Source organism: Paramisgurnus dabryanus, chromosome 12 (assembly GCF_030506205.2).
Source record: "Paramisgurnus dabryanus chromosome 12, PD_genome_1.1, whole genome shotgun sequence".
Classification (NCBI taxonomy): Eukaryota; Metazoa; Chordata; class Actinopteri; order Cypriniformes; family Cobitidae; genus Paramisgurnus; species Paramisgurnus dabryanus.
The window spans coordinates 20,749,208-20,773,155 of NC_133348.1; the positions used below are offsets into that span (position 1 = coordinate 20,749,208).

The window sequence follows — 23,948 nt, forward strand, 5'->3', positions numbered from 1 at the left end:
ACAACAGACAGATTTATACTTGCATGTTCTTAAACATAATTGACAATATAATAAAAACAAGAATAAAACGACCCCCCACACAATTTTCAACGCAAAAAAGTATTTGTGTTTCTCCACGTGGGATTGTTATGGTCTTGGATGGAAAAACACGAAACTTCACGACAAATGACGGAAACACACGATCTAACTTCCGGCTACTGGAATCAATCATCTCAGAAACGGTTCCTAAACAATGTAGCCCACCAGAACGATAAAGAACAAAAGCATAGGTAGATTTGATACTTTATAAAACATTAACTCTTTATTAGGTAATACAGACTAAGGTTTCCACTTCATCATAAGTAGCTACTGAGTTTTTAACATTGAAGCTAATATAATAAGCTCTATTACGCATTAATCAATATGCTGTGTATTCTTTCTTTAACCAACATATGAGCCCTACGTTGAAGTAGGGCGACAAAAAATTAATTTAGACTCATTGTGTTCCTCCCCACGGAAATCTTTAGTAAAAGGCGAAAGATTTATACGATTTGAGGTGAAACATGAGTGTATGGCTGAGATAACGTGCAAGATCACTGGCACACCAAACGAAACACAAACACCAGTGACGGTAACTCAACAGTTGCGCTTATCAAACAAATTAAACAAATTAAACTAAACTAGTATATTACAACACGCGAGTAAGGCAATCGGAATGTATATCTTAAATGAATTTATATGTATAAAGAACTGTATAAAACTTAAGAATATTACAGGAAAACATGCAATGCATCATGGGAGGTCAAAGTGTTTGTCCTCGGCGGTCACGTGATTGCGCTTAAACACTGTCCGTACCATGGTCCGTACCACAATCCCGATTCTGCAGCCTGCTGAAGTCGCATGCAAGCTGCATACGCCATCAAGTATTATTTATTTAAGTAATCAAAAAATACATTTGAAAGTTATAAGTATATTACTACGATTTATGATTAACTATATAACTATGATTAAACTGATGTTTATTAAGTATCTCGATCATTAACATATTATTCTTTTATTTACCGTTTCAGGAACCCTACATTGAAGTAGGGCAACAAAAAATTAACTTATACTCATTTTATTCCTCCCCACGGAAATCTTTAGTAAAAGGCGAAAGATTTATACGATTTGAGGTGAAACATGAGTTTATGGTAGTAGAGGGGGCAGGAACTCGTACACACTAAAGGAAACACAAACCCCAGTGACGGTAACCAAACTACAACAGTAGGACATAGAGATGCTCACTTTCGTTTGAAAATCGCCTTCTTCCCCGCACTGTTTCTGTGGTTTCTCCGTTTGTTTACTGCCAGTCAGTACAACCAGTCAGGATTGGACAAACAGCACAATGATCCTTGACATTTGTACGCTTTCCACTATATTTGCGTTTTGAATAAACAGAAGTAATATAATGCAAACGTTGTCCAGGGTTTCAGCACAAACAAATACCTGTTACTTTTGTACTTGTGTACCATGTTTAATGTATTTATGCATAATTTGTTTTTATCCATGCCTAAGTGTTTTACCCATATCTAGACAACTGACACAGACTAAATAATCTTAACTTTGGTATAACATCCGTTTTTAACAACCAGAGTAATACATCGTTATATAAAATAATACAAACCCTTCATATCATTATAATAATTGCATCTCATTTAACCCCTACACCAAAGGGCAACTCATATGACATGTTTATCCAATCTTATTTTAACCTTTTCAGAAGCCCCACAGTAAAGTAGGGCGACAAAAAATTAACTTATACTCATTTTATTCCTCCCCACGGAAATCTTTAGTAAAAGGCGAAAGATTTATACGATTTGAGGTGAAACATGAGTGTACTGTAGTAAAAGTGTGCAGAAACTCTGCCCTTCTAAAAGAAACACAACCATCAGTGACGGTAGTTACCAAACAACAGTAGGGCATAGAGGTGCTCACGATCCGTTTGAAAATCGCCTTCTACTCTTCTTCCCCACACTGTTTCTGTGGTCTCTCCGTTTGTTTACTGCCAGTCATAACAACCAGTCTGGATCGGACGTACATTGAACAATGATCCTAGACATTAATACAGTTGTACGCTATCCACTGTATTTGCGTATTAAATAAACAGTAGTTATATAATGCAAACGTTGTGTTGAGAGTTTCAGCACAAAATACCTGTTACATTTGTATGTGTACCATGTTTAATGTATTTATGTATTTTTTTTTATCCAAGCTCCATCGCATGTTTAACCCATTTAGTATTTAAACATCTGACACAAATCACTAGAAAAACTCAACATTCCTATAATATCCGTGTTAAAGCAACCAAAGCATTACATAATAATCTAATCTAGAGTTGTGACGTTCGCGAACGAACCGATTCTTTTGAACGGCTCATTAACATGAACGATGGGAGCCGAGTCGCGGCTGGAGGGGAGCCGTTCTTTCTGTCGTTCTTTTTCCTATGCGTGTTTCACACAGATGCACACAAATTAGCTCCTCCGCGAGACAGAACAGTTATAGGGGGAGGGGTGCACATGATGATAGTTGTGCACGCATCGTTCACGTGAGAACTCCAGTGGAAAAAAAACGGTGTGCCCCAGATGTCCTATTTGCAAAGTTTACCGTAATAATAGTATTAATAGTGGACTGTATGTAGACATTTATTTCCATTTTATTTATTCTAATTTGTGGAAGAGTTTGTAGTAAAAGCTGTTTTGCACAGAAATTCATTGCAGCCGGATTTTTTTTTAATGTTTATTTGTGAGTAGGTATTGTATGAATAACATAAGTCAAAGTAGATTTACACATACACACATTTTGTACTAAAGGTAAATCCAAAACAGTGATGTCACTGTCTAAGCAGAGGGATTTTGTGCAACCCTATGGAATATATATATATATATATATATATATATATATAGTCCACACATGACAAATGAGGTTAAAATCAATATTTCAGAATAATTTAAACTCAGATATTGGTTTAGATATCTGAACTTAATTATTAGACTACAAATCTCACCTCATCATTCCTCCTAGTGATTATTTCCAGGATAAACTGAGATGCCCCTAAGCTGGCTTCTTAAAACTGACTAAATATTTTAAAGAGCCAAAAGAGCCGTTCTTTTGAACGGCTCTTTGAAAGGAACGGATCGCCAAGATCCGGATCCCCTCAAAGAGCCATAAATCCCATCACTAATCTAATCTAATACGCCCCTTACAATACACCATAAATTGAATCTCTACATCAAGTAATTCAAATGGTTTGTTTCTTCATTCTTACTTTAACCGTTTCAGAAGCCCTAAGTTTGAGTAGGGCAACAAAAAATTAACTTATACTCATTTTATTCCTCCCCACGGAAATCTTTAGTAAAAGGCGAAAGATTTATACGTACTGAGGTGAAACTTGAGTGTACTTTAGAAGAAGTATGCAGAAACTCTGCCCTACTAAAAGAAACACAACCATCAGTGACGGTAGGTAGTTACCAAACAACAGTAGGTCATAAAGATGCTCACGATCCGTTTGAAAATCGCCTTCTATTCTTCTTCCTCACACTGTTTCTGTGGTCTCTCCGTTTGTTTACTGCCAGTCATTACAACCAGTCTGAATCGGACGTACATCGAATAATGATCCTTGACATTAATAGTTGTACGCTATCCACTATATTTGCATATTAAATAAACAGTAGTTATATAATGCAAACGTTGTGTTGAGAGTTTCAGCACAAAATACCTGTTACATTTGTACTTGCGTGTACCATATTTAATGTATTTATGTATTATTTGTTTTTATCCAAGCTCCATCGTATGTTTAACCCATTAGGTTTTTAAACATCTGACACAGATCAATAGAATTCTCAATATTCCTAAAATATCCGTTTTAAAGCAACCAAAGCATTACAACATAACCTAATCTAGTACGCCCCCTACAGAACATCATAAACACGGTGCTTCATTGAATCCCTCCACCAAATTATCGTAATGTCGTTTCTTCATTCTTATTTTAACCGTTTCAGAAGCCCCACTGTTATGCAGGGCAACAAAAATTTAACTTATACTCATTTTATTCCTCCCCACGGAAATCTTTAGTAAAAGGCGAAAGATTTATACGATATGAGGTGAAACATGAGTGTACTGTAGAAGAAGGGTGCAGAAACTCTGCCCTACTAAAAGAAACACAACCATCAGTGACGGTAGTTACCAAACAACAGTAGGGCATAGAGATGCTCACAATCCGATTGAAAATCGCCTTCTACTCTTCTTCCCCACACTGTTTCTGTGGTCTCTCCGTTTGTTTACTGCCAGTCAGTACAACCAGTCTGGATCGGACGTACATTGCACAATGATCCTTGACATTAATACAGTTGTACGCTATCCACTATATTTGCGTGTTAAAATATAATGCAAACGTTGTGTTGAGAGTTTCAGCACAAAATACCTGTTACATTGTACTTGTATGTGTACCATGTTCAATGTATTTATATATTATTTGTTTTTATCCAAGCTCCATCGTAGGTTTTACCAATTTAGACAACTTACACAGATGACTAGATCATTTCAATATTCCTAAAATATCCGTTTAAAAGCAACAAAGGCAATACATCATAACCTAATCTGTTACGCCCCCTATAGAACATCATTTAACACAACATTTCAATCAAGCCCTACACCGAATAACTCTATTCTTATGTTTTATTTTTCCAATCTTATTTATACCGTTTCAGAAGCCCCACAGATAAGTAGGACATCAAACAATTAGCTTAAACTCATTATATTCCTCCCCACGGAAATCTTTAGTAAAAGGCGAAAGATTTATACGATTTGAGGTGAAACATGAGTGTACTGTAGAATAAGGGTGCAGAAACTCTGCCCTACTAAAAGAAACACAACCATCAGTGACGGTAGTTAACAAACAACAGTAGAGGGCATAGAGATGCTCACGATCCGTTGAAAATCGCCTTCTACTCTTCTTCCCCGCACTGTTTCTGTGGTCTCTCCGTTTGTTTACTGCCACTCAGTAACGTTACAACCAGTCTGGATCGGACGTACATAACACAATGATCCTTGACATTAATACAGTTGTACGCTATCCACTATATTTGCGTGTTGAATAAACAGAAGTTATATAATGCAAACGCTGTGTTGAGAGTTTCAGCACAAAATACCTGCTACATTTGTACTTGTATGTGTACCATGTTCGATGTATTTATGTATTATTTGTTTTTATCCAAGCTCAATCGTATTTTACCCATTGATCAACTGACACAAATCACTAGAAGATCTCTACATACCTAAAATTTCCGTTTAAAGAGCAACCAAGGCAACACATTATAACCTTATCCATGACGCCCCCTACAGACCAACATGATCACAGTATCTCACTGAATATTTACAACAATGGTTAACTCTATAAGTTAAATTATCCATTCTTATTTAAACCGTTTTAGAAGCCCCACAGTTAAGTAGAGCAACCAAAAATTATATTATACTCATTTTATTCCTCCCCACGGAAATCTTTAGTAAAAGGCGAAAGATTTATACGATATGAGGTGAAACTTGAGTGTACTGTAGAAAAACGGTGCAGGAACTCTGACCTACTAAAAGAAACACAACCATCAGTGACGGTAAACCAAATACCAAACCAACAACAGTGGGGCACAGAGATGCTCACGATCCATTTAAAAATCGCCCTCTCCCCCACACAGTTTCTGTGGTCTCTCCGTTTGCTCAATGCCAATCAGTACAACTAGTTAGGATCGGACCACACAGCACAATTTCATAATCCTCGACATTCATATACAATTGTACGCTACACAACAATCAACTATTTACGTTCTGAATAAACAAAAGTAACAGCATGCAATGTTGTCTTAACAGTTAATAGATCTATTGCTGCATATAATAATACCATATTTAAAACATTAATTTAAATGTCTAGAAGAAAAATGTTTATTTGTAAATATGTTTATTATATGTTGTATAATTAAAGCGTTATAAAGGATCTCTGCGACACGGAAACACGAACATCAGTGACCTGTACCAGTTACTAAATAAAATCCACCAAGCAGAACGTTATAGAATTTGTAAATAACTAAAGACATTTTGATTATGAGACACGTAAACTCCTTGTAGCTCAATTGACTAGTTAAATGAAACTCAATAAAAAAATGAAATACATTCAACTGGTCAAACGTAATTAAAATGCAGTGAAACTGTCCCCGTTAACAACATAAAAACGATAAATGTGACTTCCCTGACAAATTAGAGCACACCATGAGAAAACCCAAGCAAACCCAAGTTTAAACGTTAATTAAACATATTTTACTTTTAATGTTGCCCTTAAGCAAGTACTTACCGAGCCGCCAACAAAAGATTTATAAAGCAATATTTAGAAAGAGAGAGAGATAGATGAAACATAATGAAAACCGCTCGAATAGCTATATACGTTATTGCGCAGACCCATCAGCGTGTGACATCAGACTACCGCGAGAGCGATTCGAAAGCTGTGCGTCTTGCGGTCTGGCGGCGCCACAAAAACCGACAGGCGGATGACGTCAAGGTGCCGCGAGAGCGATTGGAGAAATCATGCGGAGAAGTGTAATTTCGAATCGCTCTCGCGGTACTTTGACGTTATCCGCCTTTCAGTTCTGGCGGTGCTGCATAAAGTCGAACAAGTCTATTATCAAATACGATAAACTCACTTCGCTTTTCTCAGTGTGGTCCGGACTACAATTACCATCTCACCATGATATTGCTCCTGCCAGTCAATCTTGACTGGAGCTTTGACGTTTTATTTTTTGCTGAGATCTGGAAATGATATCCAATTATTACAGTAACAGTTTGTTAAAACAATGATTAGCTACACAATATTGTCAAACCTATTTGGGATACCTGACCATTACACAAACAAGGATTTTAAATGACATTAAATTCTAAGGTTGGTCCCCCAAATTCTTTCTACTGAAAAGCGTTTTACAAGATTTTGTTGTGGGCTTTTCCCCCAACTTATCAGTGGAGCATTTATGATGTCAAACTGACGTTTTAACAGAAGGCCTGGCAGTGGCTCCCCATCTCTGTTCCAATTCATCCAAAAGGTGTTTGATAGGGTTGAGGTTATGTGTGCCAGTCAAGTTCTACGCCAAATTCATCCAACGATAGATCTTGCTTGTCTTTATTGATTTGAATTGTGCAATGCGGGGCAGTCATGCTGTAATAAAAGGAGCCACAAAGTTGGAAGCATGGTTCTAAATGTTCTGCTTAAGCATTAAGAATTCCCATCACAAGAATTAAGGGCCAAGCCTAACCCCTGAGAAACAGCAATATAGCATTAAACCTCCTCCAACAAATTTTACAGTTGGCACAATACAGTCAGACAGGGAATGGTCTCTTGGTGTTGGCTAAATTTGTTAAAAACTGTCCCAACCCTAACCTTAAATTTAGAAGATCGACTCCGTTTTGTGACTTCAGGTACTTGAATTTGTACACCTGTGGCAATGTCTTATTAAAACACATATTTGTTAATATTTGTAAATGTTTATTAAAATGTAAACTGAAAACAAAAACAAAGTGACAGTTTTCCAGAAAGGGGTTAAGATTAATCAAGGACTAGGTCTTAGTTAGGACATTTAAGTAGTTTTAACAAATATACCCTGCAAGAAAACCAATACTGGTGCACATCTTGAGACAAAACAATGGCACTGATATATGTCAGTGAAATATATTTTTTAATAAAGGCACCTCAAACATGCACTTTAGTCTCGAAATAGGATAAGCCCTGTCCAGAAAACTGCCCCATTGTGTCATACTAAATTATTCTACATACTAAATGATAATACATCTGTTACGTATAATAAGTGCGTGAAATAGTTTATTAGAAGAGGGGGGCAGGGGAAAAGATTAGAAAGAAATTGCATAGATATTGCATAAATAGCTTATCGAGCAAACATCACAGTGTGGACAAATGCAAATATTTTAATGCAATCATTTATAAATAAATCTGACATGCTGTAACAACATAATATATTGTGTGATTATTTGGGGTTTCTTTCACTAATTCAAACACTGTTTAACATGGAAGACAGGGCCTGCACCTCAGTTTTTATCTCCTCAACACATTACATTGGGAGGTGTGTGGATTTTAGTTCACCGTCAGAAATTGTGGATTTGGAAATCTCCAAGTAATCAGAATGTGAAGATTAAACAAAAGTCTCTGTATTTCACTCCAGCCATTCAGCTGCTGATTATTAGAACAAATTCATGGTCTATTTAGGAAGTAGAAAAAAACAAATCATGAGTATTTTGTATGCTGGTCACTTTAGCTTTAAACTATATTTAAACCTTACAAAGTTCTGGGATAAAGCAAGACATTACAATGCATTAAACACATAAGCACACTGAACATTAATACATTAAATACAATGTAGCACATACAGCCCTTTGTTTAATTAAATCTATATTGAAATCAGAAAAGAGTCACACTTAATTTAGCAACTATAATATCTCTAATATCAAACACAAAAGCACCTGTACATATTGTTTATTATTATTTACTTATTAATCAATGAAAACACTACAAATACCACGTCATTTTATACAACAATATTTTAACCAAGTTAAATTGTAATCTAACTTTCATAGAAATGTTTAGGAGAGCAGCAACGCATACTGGTTATACAAACTCAACTAGCTGTTTCGCCTAGTAATATTTCTCTTTCTCACAGTGCTCTCACCATTGTTTAGTTACCCCAAGTGTGCTCTCTGGTGCACAGCTGAGCCAATAGCATGCCATCGTGGGTTGGTCTTCATCTGTGCACGAGGAAACTATCATAACTGATGGGAGTACACATTCTTCCTAACCAATCATACGCTTTAAAAGGAGGAGTCATTAGTGAGTGTTAACCAATACGATCGTTGTAAAGATGGGAAATACATAGTTCTTTTTGCCCAGCATATTTAACACGTCTCTCAGCCAATCATAAGCTGGAATGGGCGTGGTGAATAAAATCGTCGACCACCTAAATCATTTGTGGGCGTTTATAATATTGACGTGTCCAGCCCACTGGCCGGTCTGCAGACTCACACAAATACAGTTGTGTGTTTCATAAAAATGCACTCAGATGCGTCAAGTAAGTACAATAGTAAATTTTCATTGCTTTACCTATCCTGCCGACCAGTGCTGTCAATCGCGAACCTGCTGCACCCTGACAGATCGCCGTGACATTTTTTATGGCGTATTATATGTTTTATTGACGCATTTTGTGAGTAAAGTAGCCGAGAGCATACAGATCATCAGATTGACTCTGAGCTAGCTGCTCTCTTTGTGTTTGTACTCCGATGTCTTGGGTGCTTGCAAGCGACAACGACATTGTAGGGAATATCGCAAGGATTTAATTTTAGCCTTCTTTGCTTGAGTATTTAGACACTTCGCGAAAACAGGAGAAATGTATCTGATCCTATTGATTAAACAATCATCTTTAATACCCAAATAATATTAGGGCAACCGTCTCCTCACAACTCGATTGAGTAACGCAAACCCACCGAAGAGCATAAAAAGGTAATTGTTTGAAAGCTAAACGGGTCAGTTTTTCGAGAAAGCTGCGGAAAAAATACAGGGGGTGAAAATTGTGACGCAGTTGTCTAAAATGTTAGTGCTTGCAAACGTGTCGCGTGTTTTTTTGCGCATTACTGTACATCTCCCCGACACACCAAAAATGTGAAGAAAATGTTTTTGGTTGACAGAAAAAAATGTCTTTTGCACCATTTGGGTCGCATTCATCAGTTGGGGTGAGTGTCAAGAGAGTACCGATTGAAATTATGATTTGGGGAATTCTGGGAAATGCAGTCTATTCCGTCGAACAGTTTCGTTGGCAAACGCAGGCGTTGTTTGTCGATTAGACTACATCCCCCAGAAGTCCGCAGACTCTCCAGATACTTTGTAAAGTCGTTGCAAGTTGTATGTGTACAATGTTATTTTGTTTGTGTGTCCAATTCAGTCTGACAGTCTTAATTTAGACAGAAGACAATCTAAGGAAGCGAATGGTTAAAACATGTAGGTGTTTATTCGTGTAGTACAGTTTTCTAAATGTTTGTTGTATTTTACATCTACCAGCATTCCTCATAACTGCGTCACAGGTTCACAAATAGTCTCATTTTCTGTCGAGTATGCGTTAATGTTATGCACTGAAATATATTTTGGGCACTCCTTAAATCCTATACCGTTTATCTCGCAATGAAACGTGTGCTAGTTCGTATGCTTTTCTGCACAAATAGTGCTAAACACTAAGGCCTGCAACACCATACTTTAATTTTTGACCCGAATAACGATAAAGAATTGTGGAAGTATATTTTGCGCGAAATAAATAGTATGCATACGTCATTTCTCGATCGCAACTCTATAGTGTAGCATTGCTGATTGTCTTTTTTGATTGTCTTTTTTATTTTAATAAATGCATTAAATTATCGATGAAATTAAACTCTAAACGACGAAATCATATTTGAAAAATGTAAGAAAATGTAGATAGTATCAAGAATCTGGAAAATGTTGGTAGTATGTTTATGTAATAAAGACAAACAGAACATTCATCCTATAGGCATGCTTATGCATTATCATGGCATTTTACAAACGCTTTGAGGTCTCAAAAGCATTAATACAAACAAATTGCAGTTGAATGCATCATATATGTGTGCATATACATTATCTTAGCATTATTATAAACGCTAAAGGGTCTCATTTGTTTTCCCATGTCTCTGGGAAGCTGACTGGAGCTGATTCTTTGTCACCTCATCCTAACTTGACATATATACATACATCTAATGAGGGATTTAATAATGTGAACAAAAACATATATACATACAAATACAACTTGTAGATACCCAAACACAGACCAGATCAGATCTTACACATGACTGCCAGGAGAAGTAACGGATGTGTGTTTTTATATTTTCCTTGCAGATTTCCAGCTGAACTCCCATTTGTCCACACTGGCCAGTATCCACAAGATCTACCACACCCTGCACAGGCTGGTAAATATGGACTCCATATGTTTGCATGTATCTTAATTTAATGCTTTAAATTGCAATGTATAAACAAAGAGCATTAATGCATACAGGGTTGTCCACATTTCTATGTTTTGTTATTTACCGCTAACTCATTGATAGTTGATTATTTTATATGATTTTATTTAGCATGACTTGGGTAGGTGTCAATAAAGAATTAATTCAAAAAATGCCTCCCAAAATATATTTGCCTTCCCGTCCATACAAAAGTTTACCAGTGTGAAAATGTATCACAATTAAGTTAATGTTTCACTTTATTTAAGTCTAAATTAATTAAGTTAAAGGATTACTCCACTTTCTTAAAATAAATCCTGGTAATTTACTCACCCCTATGTCATCCAAGATGACTATTTCTTTCTTTGTTCAGTCGGGGAAAAAATATTTTTTTTTGTTGAGGCAAACATTCCAGTATTTTTCTCAATATAATAAGCTTTTTAATGCAATTGCAACACTGCTTTAAAGTTCTCTAAACGATACCAAATGAGGCATAAGGGTCTTATTTAGCAAAACGATTGTGTAAGGCAGGTTTAGGCAAGGTTCACCCTAAACATTTTTATTTGTTAGTTGAATAATTTTGATGAAGTAGAATCCTGCGAAAGAAAATTTGTGATTATGATGATATGTAGTGAACATTGTTGGGCAAAGATGTGTCAATGGCTATGTTTACATACACAAAATTTTGTCAATCCAACTGAATTTTAATACAACTGAAGGTTCTGCCAATACAGTTTACATGCACCCTAAACATGAACATGAACCGAATGTCTGCGCAAGCGCACAACCAGGGTTCAAAACCATCCCAATAGACATTCAAAACTAGCCTAAAAGCATCACAATGAAACAAACAGTCCACATACCAATATTAATGAACGAAATCCTTGCATCTGTTACCTGCAGAAAACAATAACCCGCGGAGACAGTTTAAAAAGTAGTCAAATCTGAAATCGAAAAAAGCAGAAGAACCTGGCAATGCCACCCAGCCCACAGCATCTCTCACGAGTTCACGCTTTAACTCTGGATAAATGTACAGAGCTGAGTTGGAGAAAGTTTATCCTAAAAAGTTATCAAATATAGGCAATGAAAACAAACTTTTCAAAAGGCACAACGCTATTTTATTGCTTTATGTATCCTAATCGAAAGTACACATAAATGTACATAGAATGTAAAGAGCGTGACCACATTACCTTAATAATGTGTTGCCATTGTCTTGCTATTGCATTTTTCTGTGATGAGAATTATGTGATACATAAATTAGAGATAAATATAAGATGTGAACTTAAGCACACATGTTCTGCACATGTGCACAATGTATTTTTGCATCTGATTGAGAGAATACTACGATTCACGCATTTACATGCATACTTTTTTCCTGCTGATCAGATCATAGATCGTACTGCACCACCCATTTCAATACGATTGAAATTTGCATACGATTAAGCCATCAATACAATTACAAACTGATTATTTGGTTGCATGTAAATGTAGCTACAGAGTGTGATGCTCAGCCTCCAAATGGTTAAAACATCCAAATTTTAAAGAGGAAAAATCTGCAGCATTGTAAGAGGTGGTAGACGACTTATGACCCTTGTCAGATATTACTTCCCTTCTATAGTAAAATGTGAAGACAACTGAATCTGTTGAGGGCATGTTATAAAATCTGCCATTTTTTTGGCCAGTTGATGTTATTCTTATATTAAGATTAATGCAAGTGTGGACTGTGCTTTTTTTACAATTGTCCGGCATTTTGTATATTGGTTGAATATCATTGTGGGATGGTGGAGTTTGTCTTACTCCAGATTTGACCTTTGATCAAAACAGTCATTTACTTAAAAACCTACCCTCATAACCCTGATTCTGACAGAATTGTGCTCTACATTATCTTCTTTCAAGAACTCTCTTCCATAACATCTTACGCTTAGAAAGCTGCACTGACAGCATCTGCAAAGGTTATAGGCTCAGGAAAATAAGACTGTTTTGCTGCACAATGTTAAGTGAGATAGATGAGCATGGTGGGTGTTCAAAGCAGCTTCTTTCTTTTCGCAGAACCTGACAGAAGACGTCGGCTCAGAGACCACAGGTACCGACCTCATATTTTACCAGAATGTCTTTTCTCACTCTCCAGTGTCCGTATTTACAAAAACTATGGTTATATTTGCACCTGATATTAAGATCTGTCTCAGGTGATCTGATCACAAGTGGTCAGGTGAGATTGTCATTTACACTTGCTAAAGTGTCTCAAATCTCTCTTATGTAGACCACTTGTGATGAAATTTTAAGAAAGAATGTCTCCAATGTTGTGAATTCATACATTATTTTTGTCATTGTAAATGCATGTTGAAAAAGCATCACATACATAGAAAATATGCTTGATGTTTTGTTTTATTCAGTAAAGCATCTAATCAGATGCGCACTTATATTATATTAAATCAGAACGTACCAGAGTGAATGGCGGCCAGTGACTTCTCTTCTGAGGGGCGAGAATTCAAAATATATGTTGGGAGTGTTATGTGTGTGGCTCGTCATGTCAAAACGTGTTCATTACGTCATGTGAACTATGTGCATCATGCGTCATGTCAAAATATGTTCCTGCTGCACATGCATCGAAAGGGTTTATGATAAAAGAGAACACTCACATTCACAAAATACTTGCAAGACACTAATTTAACGCTAATCTCTGATTACACATAAGATTAATGGAGTATCTGGCAAATGTGAGCATCTCTATTATCATAAACCCATTCGAAGGGGCTGAAGCAGGCATGTATTTTGACATGATGCTCATAGGTTCACATTACGCGCTGAACACATATTTTCAGATGACGTGCTAAATAAATTTTTCACGAGCTTCGCATTGTGCACCATCAAAAAAAGAAGTCACCGTCCGCCACAGAGTAGAGGTCTTCTCGAGTCCAAAGAAATGTACCCGACCCGAAATGACCCAGATCACTTTATACCCGAACCCGACGGGCATAAATACGTTTTTTTAAAAGAAAGATCCGACCTGAGACAAACACGAGAAAATTTGACCTGAGTCCGACCCACCCGAGTCCGACCCGAACCAGTGGCAATGTAAACGGCACCAACGTGTGTGGAGTCTGCAGCCCCGTACACTTGTCAGAATGTTTTAGAGTGACAGCTGAAGTTTCATACTGTGGCGCAGTTATCGAGCGCCCCGGCCCTGAATCAAAGTGAACTGTACCAGAGACCACCTCTGCAAAGCGTACCCAGGGTAAGCTTAAGTGTACAGTGGTACGGAACAAAGTGATCACCAAACGAACCGTACTTCAGACTAGACTGGAGAGCTAGGGTCAGACTAGAGCTTGGCAATATATCGCATGGGGATTATCATGCACATCTCATCAGTAAAGCCGGTTCCGTGATTAGTACTAAATCACCTGCTTTCAGATGGAGCAGCATTTACTATACAGCCGTAGTTCACTGACAAGATTAATTTTGCAGGTGGTACGGTATGGTACGCATAGTATGAGTACACCCTAGGATACAGAAAATTGGCAGCATTGAAACTTTGTGGTACATACACTCTAAAAACAAACTATATAGCACCAAAAGTGGTTCTTTGCTCGTAATCATAGAAGAACCGTTTTTAGTGCCATATAGCACCATTGAAGCACCTGTGTAGAACCAAATAGGAGCCATATAGCACCACATATGGTTCTACATAGCACTATATGTTTCTACACAGGTGCTTCACTGGTGCTTCACCGGTGCTATATGGCACTAAAAACGGTTCTTCTATGATTACGAGCAAAGAACCACTTTTGGTGCTATATAGCACCGTTTGTTTTTAGAGTGTATGGTTGAGTATGTAATGTTTTTATGCCAGGTGTGAATGGGGTCATTGGTTCAGCATCTTGCTGTATGTAGCTAAATGTCTTAAAGAGCAACTATGGTCCGATTCACATTTTACATTTCCTTTGGTGTGTACGTGTGTATTAGTACATGTTAACGATATGCGAAAGGTACAAACCCCAAGGTAAACGATGACACGAGTTATCGTCTCCAACGTAAATCTCTTTTCTTGGACTACAACAAACACATGGATTGTAGGCAACAGTTTACTTCCTGTGTCTGTTTACGTGAACAAGACCGACATTTTCATAATTTCTCAGAGCCTGTAAATTAACTCCTGTCAGCATTGCATTAAGAGCGAATCTTTTAAACATGGTAAGGAGCGTCACATTTCCGGCTGACGTCAGAGGTATTCAGGCCAATCACAACGTACAGATAAGCTGGCCAATCAGGGACACAGCGCTTTTTCAGATCAATGAGTTTTATACAAAATCAAACTTTTGAGGAAGGCAGGATATCTGGAGCTACAAAAATGTACGGTATGTGGAAAATAATGTGTTTTTTACCATATACCACGCAAACACAATGTATCATACCTAATACACAAAATAACGTTGTTTTTTAGCAATGAAATAAGTGAACTTTAACATCAAATGTGATTCAGTTATTTTCGTGGTGTTGCTGTTGATTTATATTTATAATTTTTTTGCTCTGATCACAAGTCCTGTGTGATGCCTCTCTATGTTTGTATATGATGTAATTGTAAATGTATTTGTATACATATCTCTTGGGTCACACTATATCATCATTCTCATATTTAAAGCACAAACTGTGCTGAGCTTGCGGACTTCTGATGCAAATGTTCTGATGCTTAAAAAAAGTTTGTTTCACGAAGGTTTGAGGGAGGGAACAATTATAAGTGATTTTTTCATCTTTCCATTTCTCCCTCTAGCCTGCTGCTCCAGAGCTATGCCCCCCAGGAAAAAGAGAAGACCCACTGCTGTAGATGACCTGTCTGCCAAAAAAAGCAGACAGGACAAGTATGTCCTAAATGTTCACCTTGCCATTCATCAACCTTTCCAGTATTTCCCCGTCTATCCTTCCATCTGTCATGACCTTCCTCTTGTTTCCTTTTTCTTCAACACACTTAGCATGCATTGCCATCATCTGCCCAGATTTTGACTGAAGGCTAAATAAGGCCACCAAATGAATTGAAATTGAACAGAAATAGCAGTTGGCTGCAGCAAGATATGTACTGCATGTACTGCAGGCTTTAAATTGCAAGAATGAGGCTCGATTCTGACTATAGTCTACTACACATACTTTAAACGGGTTCATTATACAATGTTTTATACATCATGTTTTGTAAACTGTATTTGAGAAGGTGGTTGGCTTTGGTGTGGTGCATTAGGAGCGTAAAGTTTTTAACTTTTGTATGTCTACAAACATTCTTGCTGCTACATCCATATAGCTGTGTCCCAATTCAAAGGCTGAATCCTTCAAAGAAAGCATGCATTTTCCAAAGATTAAAACTCGATCTTTGAAGGTCGCAGCCTGCGAAGTCCACGAAGAGAACTGAAATGATACAGATAGCTTTCGGAGGATCCATATAGTTTCGTCACCTGCTGTACGTGCCCAACGCGCCTGTCAGCAGGACACAGCAGAGACATGTCTGACTTATTAAAATAAATATGTAACCAGAAATATATTTATTTTATTATTATTTTACTAAGAAAATATGTCACGTTGATTTACCTGTCGAACAGTAAATCAAATTAACCAACCGTGTAAATATACGCAACATACACAGCATATTATTTATACAAAAAAAAAAGTATAATACTAAAACAGTGACAAGAGCCTTTAATCTGTTAAATACACACTGTTTATTTTAAAATATCCAGTCATTATATTTAGCCATTACAGGTGCGCAATGAATCTCGGGATAGCCTAGGCTGTTCCATTCGTTCTACCCTTCGCAGCCCGGAGAAAGTAGGACGAATTGGGACACAGCTTATATGTTAATGCTAGTTACTTTAAATATGTGGCTTCTCATGTTTTGAAGACAAAGGAAGAGCTGAATCCATTGTCAAGTACAGGTACAAAACGAAAACTTGAATATTTTTTACTCATACATTTTTTAGCCATGATTTTAAAGCAGCAAAAAATGCTAATGTGTATCATATCACAGATCAGACTACAATAGTTTGCAATATAATCACAATGTTTATATGGTGGGGCTTTTGTGTAATGTGAACGTGCCCATAATGTGTCTGTCTGTGTATGTTCACGTGTTTGTATGTATTTAAATGACCTCTTCTCAGTCCTGCCATTTGTTTTTCAGTGTTTACAGAAAACAGGAGACATTACAAATCCAAGAGGCTGAGGCTTTCTCTAGCAAGAGATGTCTGGAGTGGTTCTATGAATATGCAGGTGCAAATCTATAAGATGAGGGGGCGATTTCCCAGACAGGGTTTAGATTAATCCAGGACTAGGCCTTATTATTTTAGGACATTTAAGTAGTTTTTACAAACAAACCTTATAAAAAACTATATTTGATTGCATCTTGAGACAAAACAAGGGTACTGATATGTTAAAATATGTCAGTGTTGGGTGTTGTGAAATGAAAGCAGCTCAAACATGTATTTGAGTCTGGGACTGGGATAAGCCCTGTACAGGAAACCGCCCCATTGAGTTTTTATCATCATTTTATAGATTTTTGGTTCTAAAACTAAATTATGATTAATGTGGTCCTTGGATGTTAATGTGATATAACATAATTAATAAAATACCTTTATTGTCATTGATATGGTTGTAAATATGCTGCCGTTAAAAAGTTTATTTAACTACATTTTGGCATTATTATTTCCAAATTCTGTCTTTTAAACATTCATTAGATTAATTTGCAATACAATTTATTCATTTTTGAAATGCTACTATTTTTGATAAAAAATTGTGATCAGTCAGGAATTGTGTGTGCATGTGTTCAGGATGTGATGATGTTGTTGGACCAGAGGGAATGGAGAAATTCTGTGAGGACATTGGAGTGGAACCAGAGAATGTAAGTGATATGACTTTAATATGCATTTTAATCTCACTCTTATATACATCAGTGGTTATTGTAATGTTTGTATGCAGGTGGTGATGCTGGTATTGGCCTGGAAACTTGATGCACAGAGTATGGGTTACTTCACATTACAGGAGTGGCTCAAGGGAATGGGCTCATTGCAGTATGTTTGCCTAAACATGGACTTCCATATATACCATAAGTCCCTTCCTCTATACCACACATTGCTTAACGCCGGATTTCCACCGACTGCGGAGCGGCTGCAGATCTGCTTCGCTGCGTTACGGCTCCGCACTCGGCCGTCCGTCAATACCCACCAGTTCCGTATTGGTTGCAGAGCGGCTGCGTGCTGAAGTGACGAGGACCCATGAGGTCTCGCAAATTCACGTGATGATCGCGCTATACCTAGTTCTGTCTCCACCAATTATGACTTGAATTATGACGTTTTAACAAACCAGCCCAGATCACAACACGAGATCTTGCGTAGACAGAGCAGTACATCAAATCCATCCAAAATTCAAAAAATTAGAAAGCTGCTAAAACCATTTATTTATGCTCTATCTTTAATGTATTTATTATACCATATACTTTATCATTTAACTACCCCTAGCTCTGTTCTTGTCTATTATTTGTTGTTTCTATATTAATGACTTTGTAATGTTTGTATTGCAAAGATTTAACAAAGGAAAAAAACACGAGATCTCGCGAATTCAGGTATGATCACGCGATAAAGTCATGGCTCCGCCCTGCGGAGCTGTCCGGCATCCGTCAAAAATAGAAGCTCTGCGTATTTGTGCCGGATGGCTGCGGATGGCCGGAGCTGTGACGGATTCGGAGCGCAGTCAGTAGAAATACAGACATTGACTTGAATGGAAACCGATTGAATCCGCCGCCGTTCCGCAATGGATCCGCAGCCGTTCCGCAGTCGGTGGAAATCCGGGGTAACACTGCTTGGGAAGCTACTTTTCGTGGACAGGGTTTATCTTAGTCCCAGATTAAAATGCATGTTTGAACTTCTTTCATTTAAAAGGCTTTTTACTGACATTTCTTAACATATATCATTGACATTGTTTTGGCTGAATATGCACACCAGTATTGGTTTTTTATAGCGTTTGTTTGTAAAAACTAATTAAATGTACTAATAAAACTAAGGGCTAGTCCTGGATTAATCTTATAATATAACCCTGTCCGGAAAACCGCCCCTTAACCTTTAAAACTTCCCATGCTGCTTATTTTTGAGAATAGTAATTTTTTCTTAATTTCATTGCAGTCACACTACTTATTTTAAATGTAGTTAGCTACACTAAGTCCCCAATAAACCTGTTTAAGAGGACAGTATCTTCAATCTTTTCCTGCTTTAACCATCACATTTTCTCTATGCAGGTGTGACTCTACTGAAAAACTCAGGAACTCTTTAGACTACCTGAGGTCTGTCCTTATTGACGCCACCAGTTTCAAACTCATTTACCGATATGCCTTCGACTTTGCCAGGGTGAGTGCATAAACGTCAGAAAAGATAATTGATGAACAACACCTATAATCATCTGTTAAACTACAAACACCACAATGTTTGGTTTACTGGTTGCCATCTGGGTCGTCTCAATTAGTTGTTTTCCCTGCGTGCTTCATCACAATCTTTCATGCGCAGCAGACAAGCTCGCGACTGCTGAGAGAGATGCTGCTATTTTAAGTAACTTTATATCTTTGCGCAGCAGAAGCATCTCTTGTCCAGATAGTTGATTTCTATTTTATTCACTTTCTAGGTACAAACTGTGAAGCGAATTGAGCTTTGCGGAGTGAGCCACTTATTGCAGCCATTCAATAGGGCCAGTAAAGTGGAGGAGACAAATAAATAGCTTGTGGCAACCTTGAATGGATAAAGTTACATTCCTAGACAAAACAGAATTGCTAATGTCTGTGCTCATTCTGTATTGATCATTAAACTTATGCTAATACTGGATTTCATGGCCATTAGACTAAAGATTTTAAGATTGAAAGTACAGTTTTATATTCTGGCTATCTTCTTTTAAAACACTGTGTGCAGAAAAATCGACAAGTGCTGTTTTTGTAATGTAGGAGGTTTTTTTGGGGGGGGGGTCCAGTTCAATAACACATTGTTGCGTCTCCACAAATATTTTTATTTTGATTGAACGTTTTGTCAAATGTTTATTATATTTTCCCTCCTTGCAGGAGAAGGATCAGAGGAGTCTAGACTTGAATACTGCCAAATGCATGCTGGGACTTCTGCTTGGGAAGACTTGGCCACTGTTTCCAGTGTTTAACCAGTTTCTAGAAGTAAAAAATATATTAAAACACACAAACTCATTTATTTTCTTCTTATTATTACTCTTTTAGGGTTAGGTTAGGTTATTGTTAATAGTAAGAATAATAGTAAGTCATCAAAATTATGTAATATTATATAAAATATTACAATATTACACAATATGAGAATTAGTGCAGAGACCAAAGATAATGTTAAACAAAAATCAAATTTTTAGTCTCATGAACGTTTATTGTCTCTACAATCGGATTCTCTTAACCAATTTCATAAATTGCATTATGGCAAGTTTTTAAAATAGTATTGACCAAATTTTCATATAGCTCGATCTGATTTTGCCAAGTGAGAGATGTCCTCAGGGCAGCATATTGTGTTGACCCAAGGACAACATTTTTGTAAATAAAACCTACACCCACCCTAACCATAACTGAACCCTAAAATCAGACTGAAATAATAAGTGAAAAACAATGGTCTTGAATAGGGCTGGGTATCGATTCAGATGTTCCAGATTGATTCGATTTCGATTCACAAGCAATCGATTCGATTTCGATTCACGATTCAATTTTTGATTCCGGTTCTCTGGTCGGTTTTTGATTCATTTTATTGATTCAACTCAATGAATATAGATTTAATACAAATACTATAATAATAAAAAAACACAGTGAACAGCAGTTTACAAGTGGGTAATTAATGAAAAGAAATTAAAAGCCACAACACTATCGTCTTCGTCTTGCTTGCGAAATCTAAAATGCTTCCATACCTCTGACTTTTTATGTGAAGGTGGGGTCCATGTCGATGAAGCACCTGAAACTGGAATTTTAAGCACTGAATGAATGACAGGCTCGCCTCTCGCTCCTTTGTAACATCGCGCAATGCAAAAAAGAGGGTGACATCTAGTGAGGAAGACTCGTAATTAGATTAACGTTAATGTTACGTTCAATGTTTGCGGAAATAAATATGAAAGAAAAACATTTATTCTGCTCTTTGAGAATCGATTTTAAAACCGACCACGTAAAAAAAAACGATTAATCGAAAATATCTCGAAGCTAATCCTGGTTGTAAGCTTAAACTTGAAACAAACTGTAAATTTATTTCTGAAATCTGATTGGTTGATTGAAATGTTGTCCCAGGGTCAACATAATGTTGCCCTGAGGACATCAACCACTTGCCAAAATCAGGAGAGCCTTTGAGGCATGTTGGACACATGTTTTTGGCTTTTCATTTTGAACTCATTTACAGACCATTTCAGCAAAATGTTGTAAGAAAGAAACAGATTCATATTTGATTATTCATATTTACCCATTAAAAAGATTTCTTATTTTTAAGTAATTATACACATGATTGTCTATTTATCACTGTTAAAAGTTTCTAAAATTTTTCTTTTCCCCACAGCAATCTAAGTATAAGGTTATAAATAAAGATCAATGGTGCAATGTTCTAGAATTCAGTAGGACTATCAACCTTGACCTCAGTAACTATGACGAGGATGGGGCTTGTAAGTATAAGCACACTCACTTAAAACATTTCTCTATAAATACATTCTCAGTTAGTTGTTTTGTACATTCCAGCTGTCAACAGCCAATTTGTTTATTCATTCGCTTGTCTCTGTTCAGGGCCAGTGCTTTTGGATGAGTTTGTGGAATGGTATAAAGACAGAGAAATGTCGTAGCGACGACTTTTCCGCCAACACCATCACCAACTAGAAATCAATCGCCAACAAAATCACCATGAAAGAAACAGCTTTGAAACAAACATCTAGACGACAAAGTACAAATGAAAACCGAAGTGTTCGGGACACACTGTTGGTGGCCCCTGGCGGTGAGGGCCGAGCGTATGAGTGTTTGCATAGAATGTAATTAATAATGCACATGTTTGTATGTCGCCCTTTTAGCCGGGGCTATAGGAGGGTCACTGGTGGTTGTGTGTTGTAGAAACAACATCCCACCAACTCCACCTAATGCCCCTCTAGCCCACAATGCATTGTGGCTAAGCACAAGGCCAGCCTTTGGGCTGCCTTCCTACCCCACTGTGATGTTTCATATTGCTGTGAATGTTTCGATAGGCTCTTGTGTGTGGAGGATGAATTCTGATACTCCACAAGGCTGGGTAGATAAAACTCCCATGTTGTCTGAGGTCTTAAGAAAGGAAGGAGAGAATAAGAACATCTGCTTGGTTGTTGACTGAAGTAACCTTTGATGGTGTCGCTGTGCTGGTATGGTCAAAAAAAAAACTGTTTACTATGGCTTCCATGTTGGAGGATGACGTGAGTCGGCATGTTACCATAGTACAACAGTGACCTTTATCATCTCTTTTATTTTAACACGTCTCACCACGTTTCGTTGGCACTTATTTAATGCACTACAAGCAAGCATGTACTTTAAGTGACATTCTTAATGCCTAAAATGGAAAGGGTATCAGTAACCCAGCACCCGTTACATGTCTTAATATTGATAACGAGATTCTTATTCGGTACTTTTGCCAGACTGTCTACATGTATTAGAGGTGAACCAAAATATACTGTAGAACTACTGTACAGTACATGTATGTTCCAGGCATGAAATATTGCAAAGTATATGGCTTGCAAATATAAAATAAAATGGTGCAATTGTATAGAAAGAGAAAAACATTTGTGTAAACTTCACCTACTTCCCCTCTGTTCCATAGCTACAGACTTTGATCTGAAGTAGCTTGGGAAGATGTATTAATTACTGGAATGCGGTCAGGTTAGTTACATAATGAGTGTACGTGTCTTTCCTTTTAAAATATAGCACATTACATACAGCAAAAAAGCCAGTTATCATTTCTGACACCCAACATGCACATTGGCAACACATCTCAGCAGTTACGACCATCTTGCCAAAGAGTACGAGCAGGTTCTTTACGGAAAACAGGTTTTTACATTCGTTGTATCACTTGATCATGTGTCTGATATCATTTTAGTCTTGTCCATGATCAAGATGTAACTACGTTGTTCATGTCAAAATAGATTGAGAGATCTCAGTGACGGAAAGAAGATAGGAAACAAGAAAGCGGTTAAAGTGCACTTTTGTAATAGATTGCCACAATAAATAAATAGAAATAGACAGTCTGCCCCAAGCGCTGAAAGTCCTTTGGCCACACCCTCTTCCACAGGTCTTGTGGACAAATGTGATCACCTTAACCAATAGTGACCTATGCCTAGCTAACTATTTAACGTTCTAGTTACGTTTGTAAAACGTGTTAAGTTTTGTCTATGGCTGTGGCGTGAAGCTTACTTGTCACCTAAACAAGAAAAAACGCATGCATGCATTCTGCAATTAGAGCCGTTTTTGTGAATGAATGAGATTTTCCTTTTGTACAATTTGTTTTATTTTTGCCACTTGCTTTTGTTTTTTTGTACAGGTCTTTGTAGAGGTGGACGTTTTGTGCTTAATTTTGGTATCCGCTGTCATGCAGTCCTAACGCTTTATGAGAAACTTGATTGTGTGATGGTATTTAGAGCTTAAACACACCTGTAACCTCATATGTTGAGATGTTCCACTCTGCATTGCCTCTTCCATCATCTCCACCAAGTGCTAAGCTACCATCTAACTCCAGCAGCTGAAAGTTAGAAGTTCCTCAACATAAAGAATTTTTTAATACAAAGCGCATCCGTCCAGCATCTGAGGAATTAACACTAGGTATGCTGTTCATGCTGGTCTCTATCCAATTGAACACTTACCATAGTTTCATTCATCTGCACCTGTTTGTGCCTGAGGG

General features: G+C 37.3%; 1 protein-coding gene and 7 non-coding genes across 12 annotated transcripts; 1 reads left to right on the top strand and 7 right to left on the bottom strand.

The window, feature by feature from the left end:
* Window positions 1-434: 434 nt before the first annotated feature.
* LOC135739154 (U5 spliceosomal RNA) lies at window positions 435-550 on the bottom strand. Its single transcript, XR_010528842.1, has one exon. It is a non-coding gene; the product is annotated as a U5 spliceosomal RNA (small nuclear RNA).
* Window positions 551-1,051: 501 nt separating this feature from the next.
* LOC135739156 (U5 spliceosomal RNA) lies at window positions 1,052-1,166 on the bottom strand. The gene has a single exon (XR_010528844.1). It is a non-coding gene; the product is annotated as a U5 spliceosomal RNA (small nuclear RNA).
* Window positions 1,167-1,739: 573 nt separating this feature from the next.
* Window positions 1,740-1,854, bottom strand: LOC135739157 (U5 spliceosomal RNA). The gene has a single exon (XR_010528845.1). It is a non-coding gene; the product is annotated as a U5 spliceosomal RNA (small nuclear RNA).
* A 1,444-nt stretch (window positions 1,855-3,298) lies between these two features.
* On the bottom strand, window positions 3,299-3,414 carry LOC135739159 (U5 spliceosomal RNA). Its single transcript, XR_010528847.1, has one exon. It is a non-coding gene; the product is annotated as a U5 spliceosomal RNA (small nuclear RNA).
* A 604-nt stretch (window positions 3,415-4,018) lies between these two features.
* Window positions 4,019-4,133, bottom strand: LOC135739158 (U5 spliceosomal RNA). The gene has a single exon (XR_010528846.1). It is a non-coding gene; the product is annotated as a U5 spliceosomal RNA (small nuclear RNA).
* Window positions 4,134-4,725: 592 nt separating this feature from the next.
* LOC135739160 (U5 spliceosomal RNA) lies at window positions 4,726-4,840 on the bottom strand. The gene has a single exon (XR_010528848.1). It is a non-coding gene; the product is annotated as a U5 spliceosomal RNA (small nuclear RNA).
* Window positions 4,841-5,448: 608 nt separating this feature from the next.
* Window positions 5,449-5,564, bottom strand: LOC135739155 (U5 spliceosomal RNA). Its single transcript, XR_010528843.1, has one exon. It is a non-coding gene; the product is annotated as a U5 spliceosomal RNA (small nuclear RNA).
* Window positions 5,565-9,035: 3,471 nt separating this feature from the next.
* Window positions 9,036-23,458, top strand: dcun1d4 (DCN1, defective in cullin neddylation 1, domain containing 4 (S. cerevisiae)). 5 transcript variants are annotated; one of them, XM_065257137.2, is made up of 12 exons: window positions 9,192-9,553; window positions 10,952-11,022; window positions 13,099-13,132; window positions 15,818-15,905; window positions 16,931-16,964; window positions 17,210-17,298; window positions 17,856-17,926; window positions 18,004-18,095; window positions 19,316-19,424; window positions 20,123-20,227; window positions 21,603-21,705; window positions 21,824-23,458. In XM_065257137.2, exons 4-12 carry the CDS (start codon window positions 15,872-15,874, stop codon window positions 21,877-21,879), a joined length of 693 nt encoding a protein of 230 aa, XP_065113209.1. In that variant the 5' UTR covers window positions 9,192-9,553; window positions 10,952-11,022; window positions 13,099-13,132; window positions 15,818-15,871; the 3' UTR covers window positions 21,880-23,458. The 5 variants fall into 5 exon arrangements, with proteins under 5 accessions (XP_065113206.1, XP_065113209.1, XP_065113208.1 ...); XM_065257134.2 differs by lacking the exons at window positions 9,192-9,553; window positions 16,931-16,964 and adding an exon at window positions 9,036-9,125; XM_065257136.2 differs by lacking the exon at window positions 16,931-16,964 and having other exon boundaries at window positions 9,201-9,553.
* The last annotated feature ends 490 nt before the right edge of the window (window positions 23,459-23,948 follow it).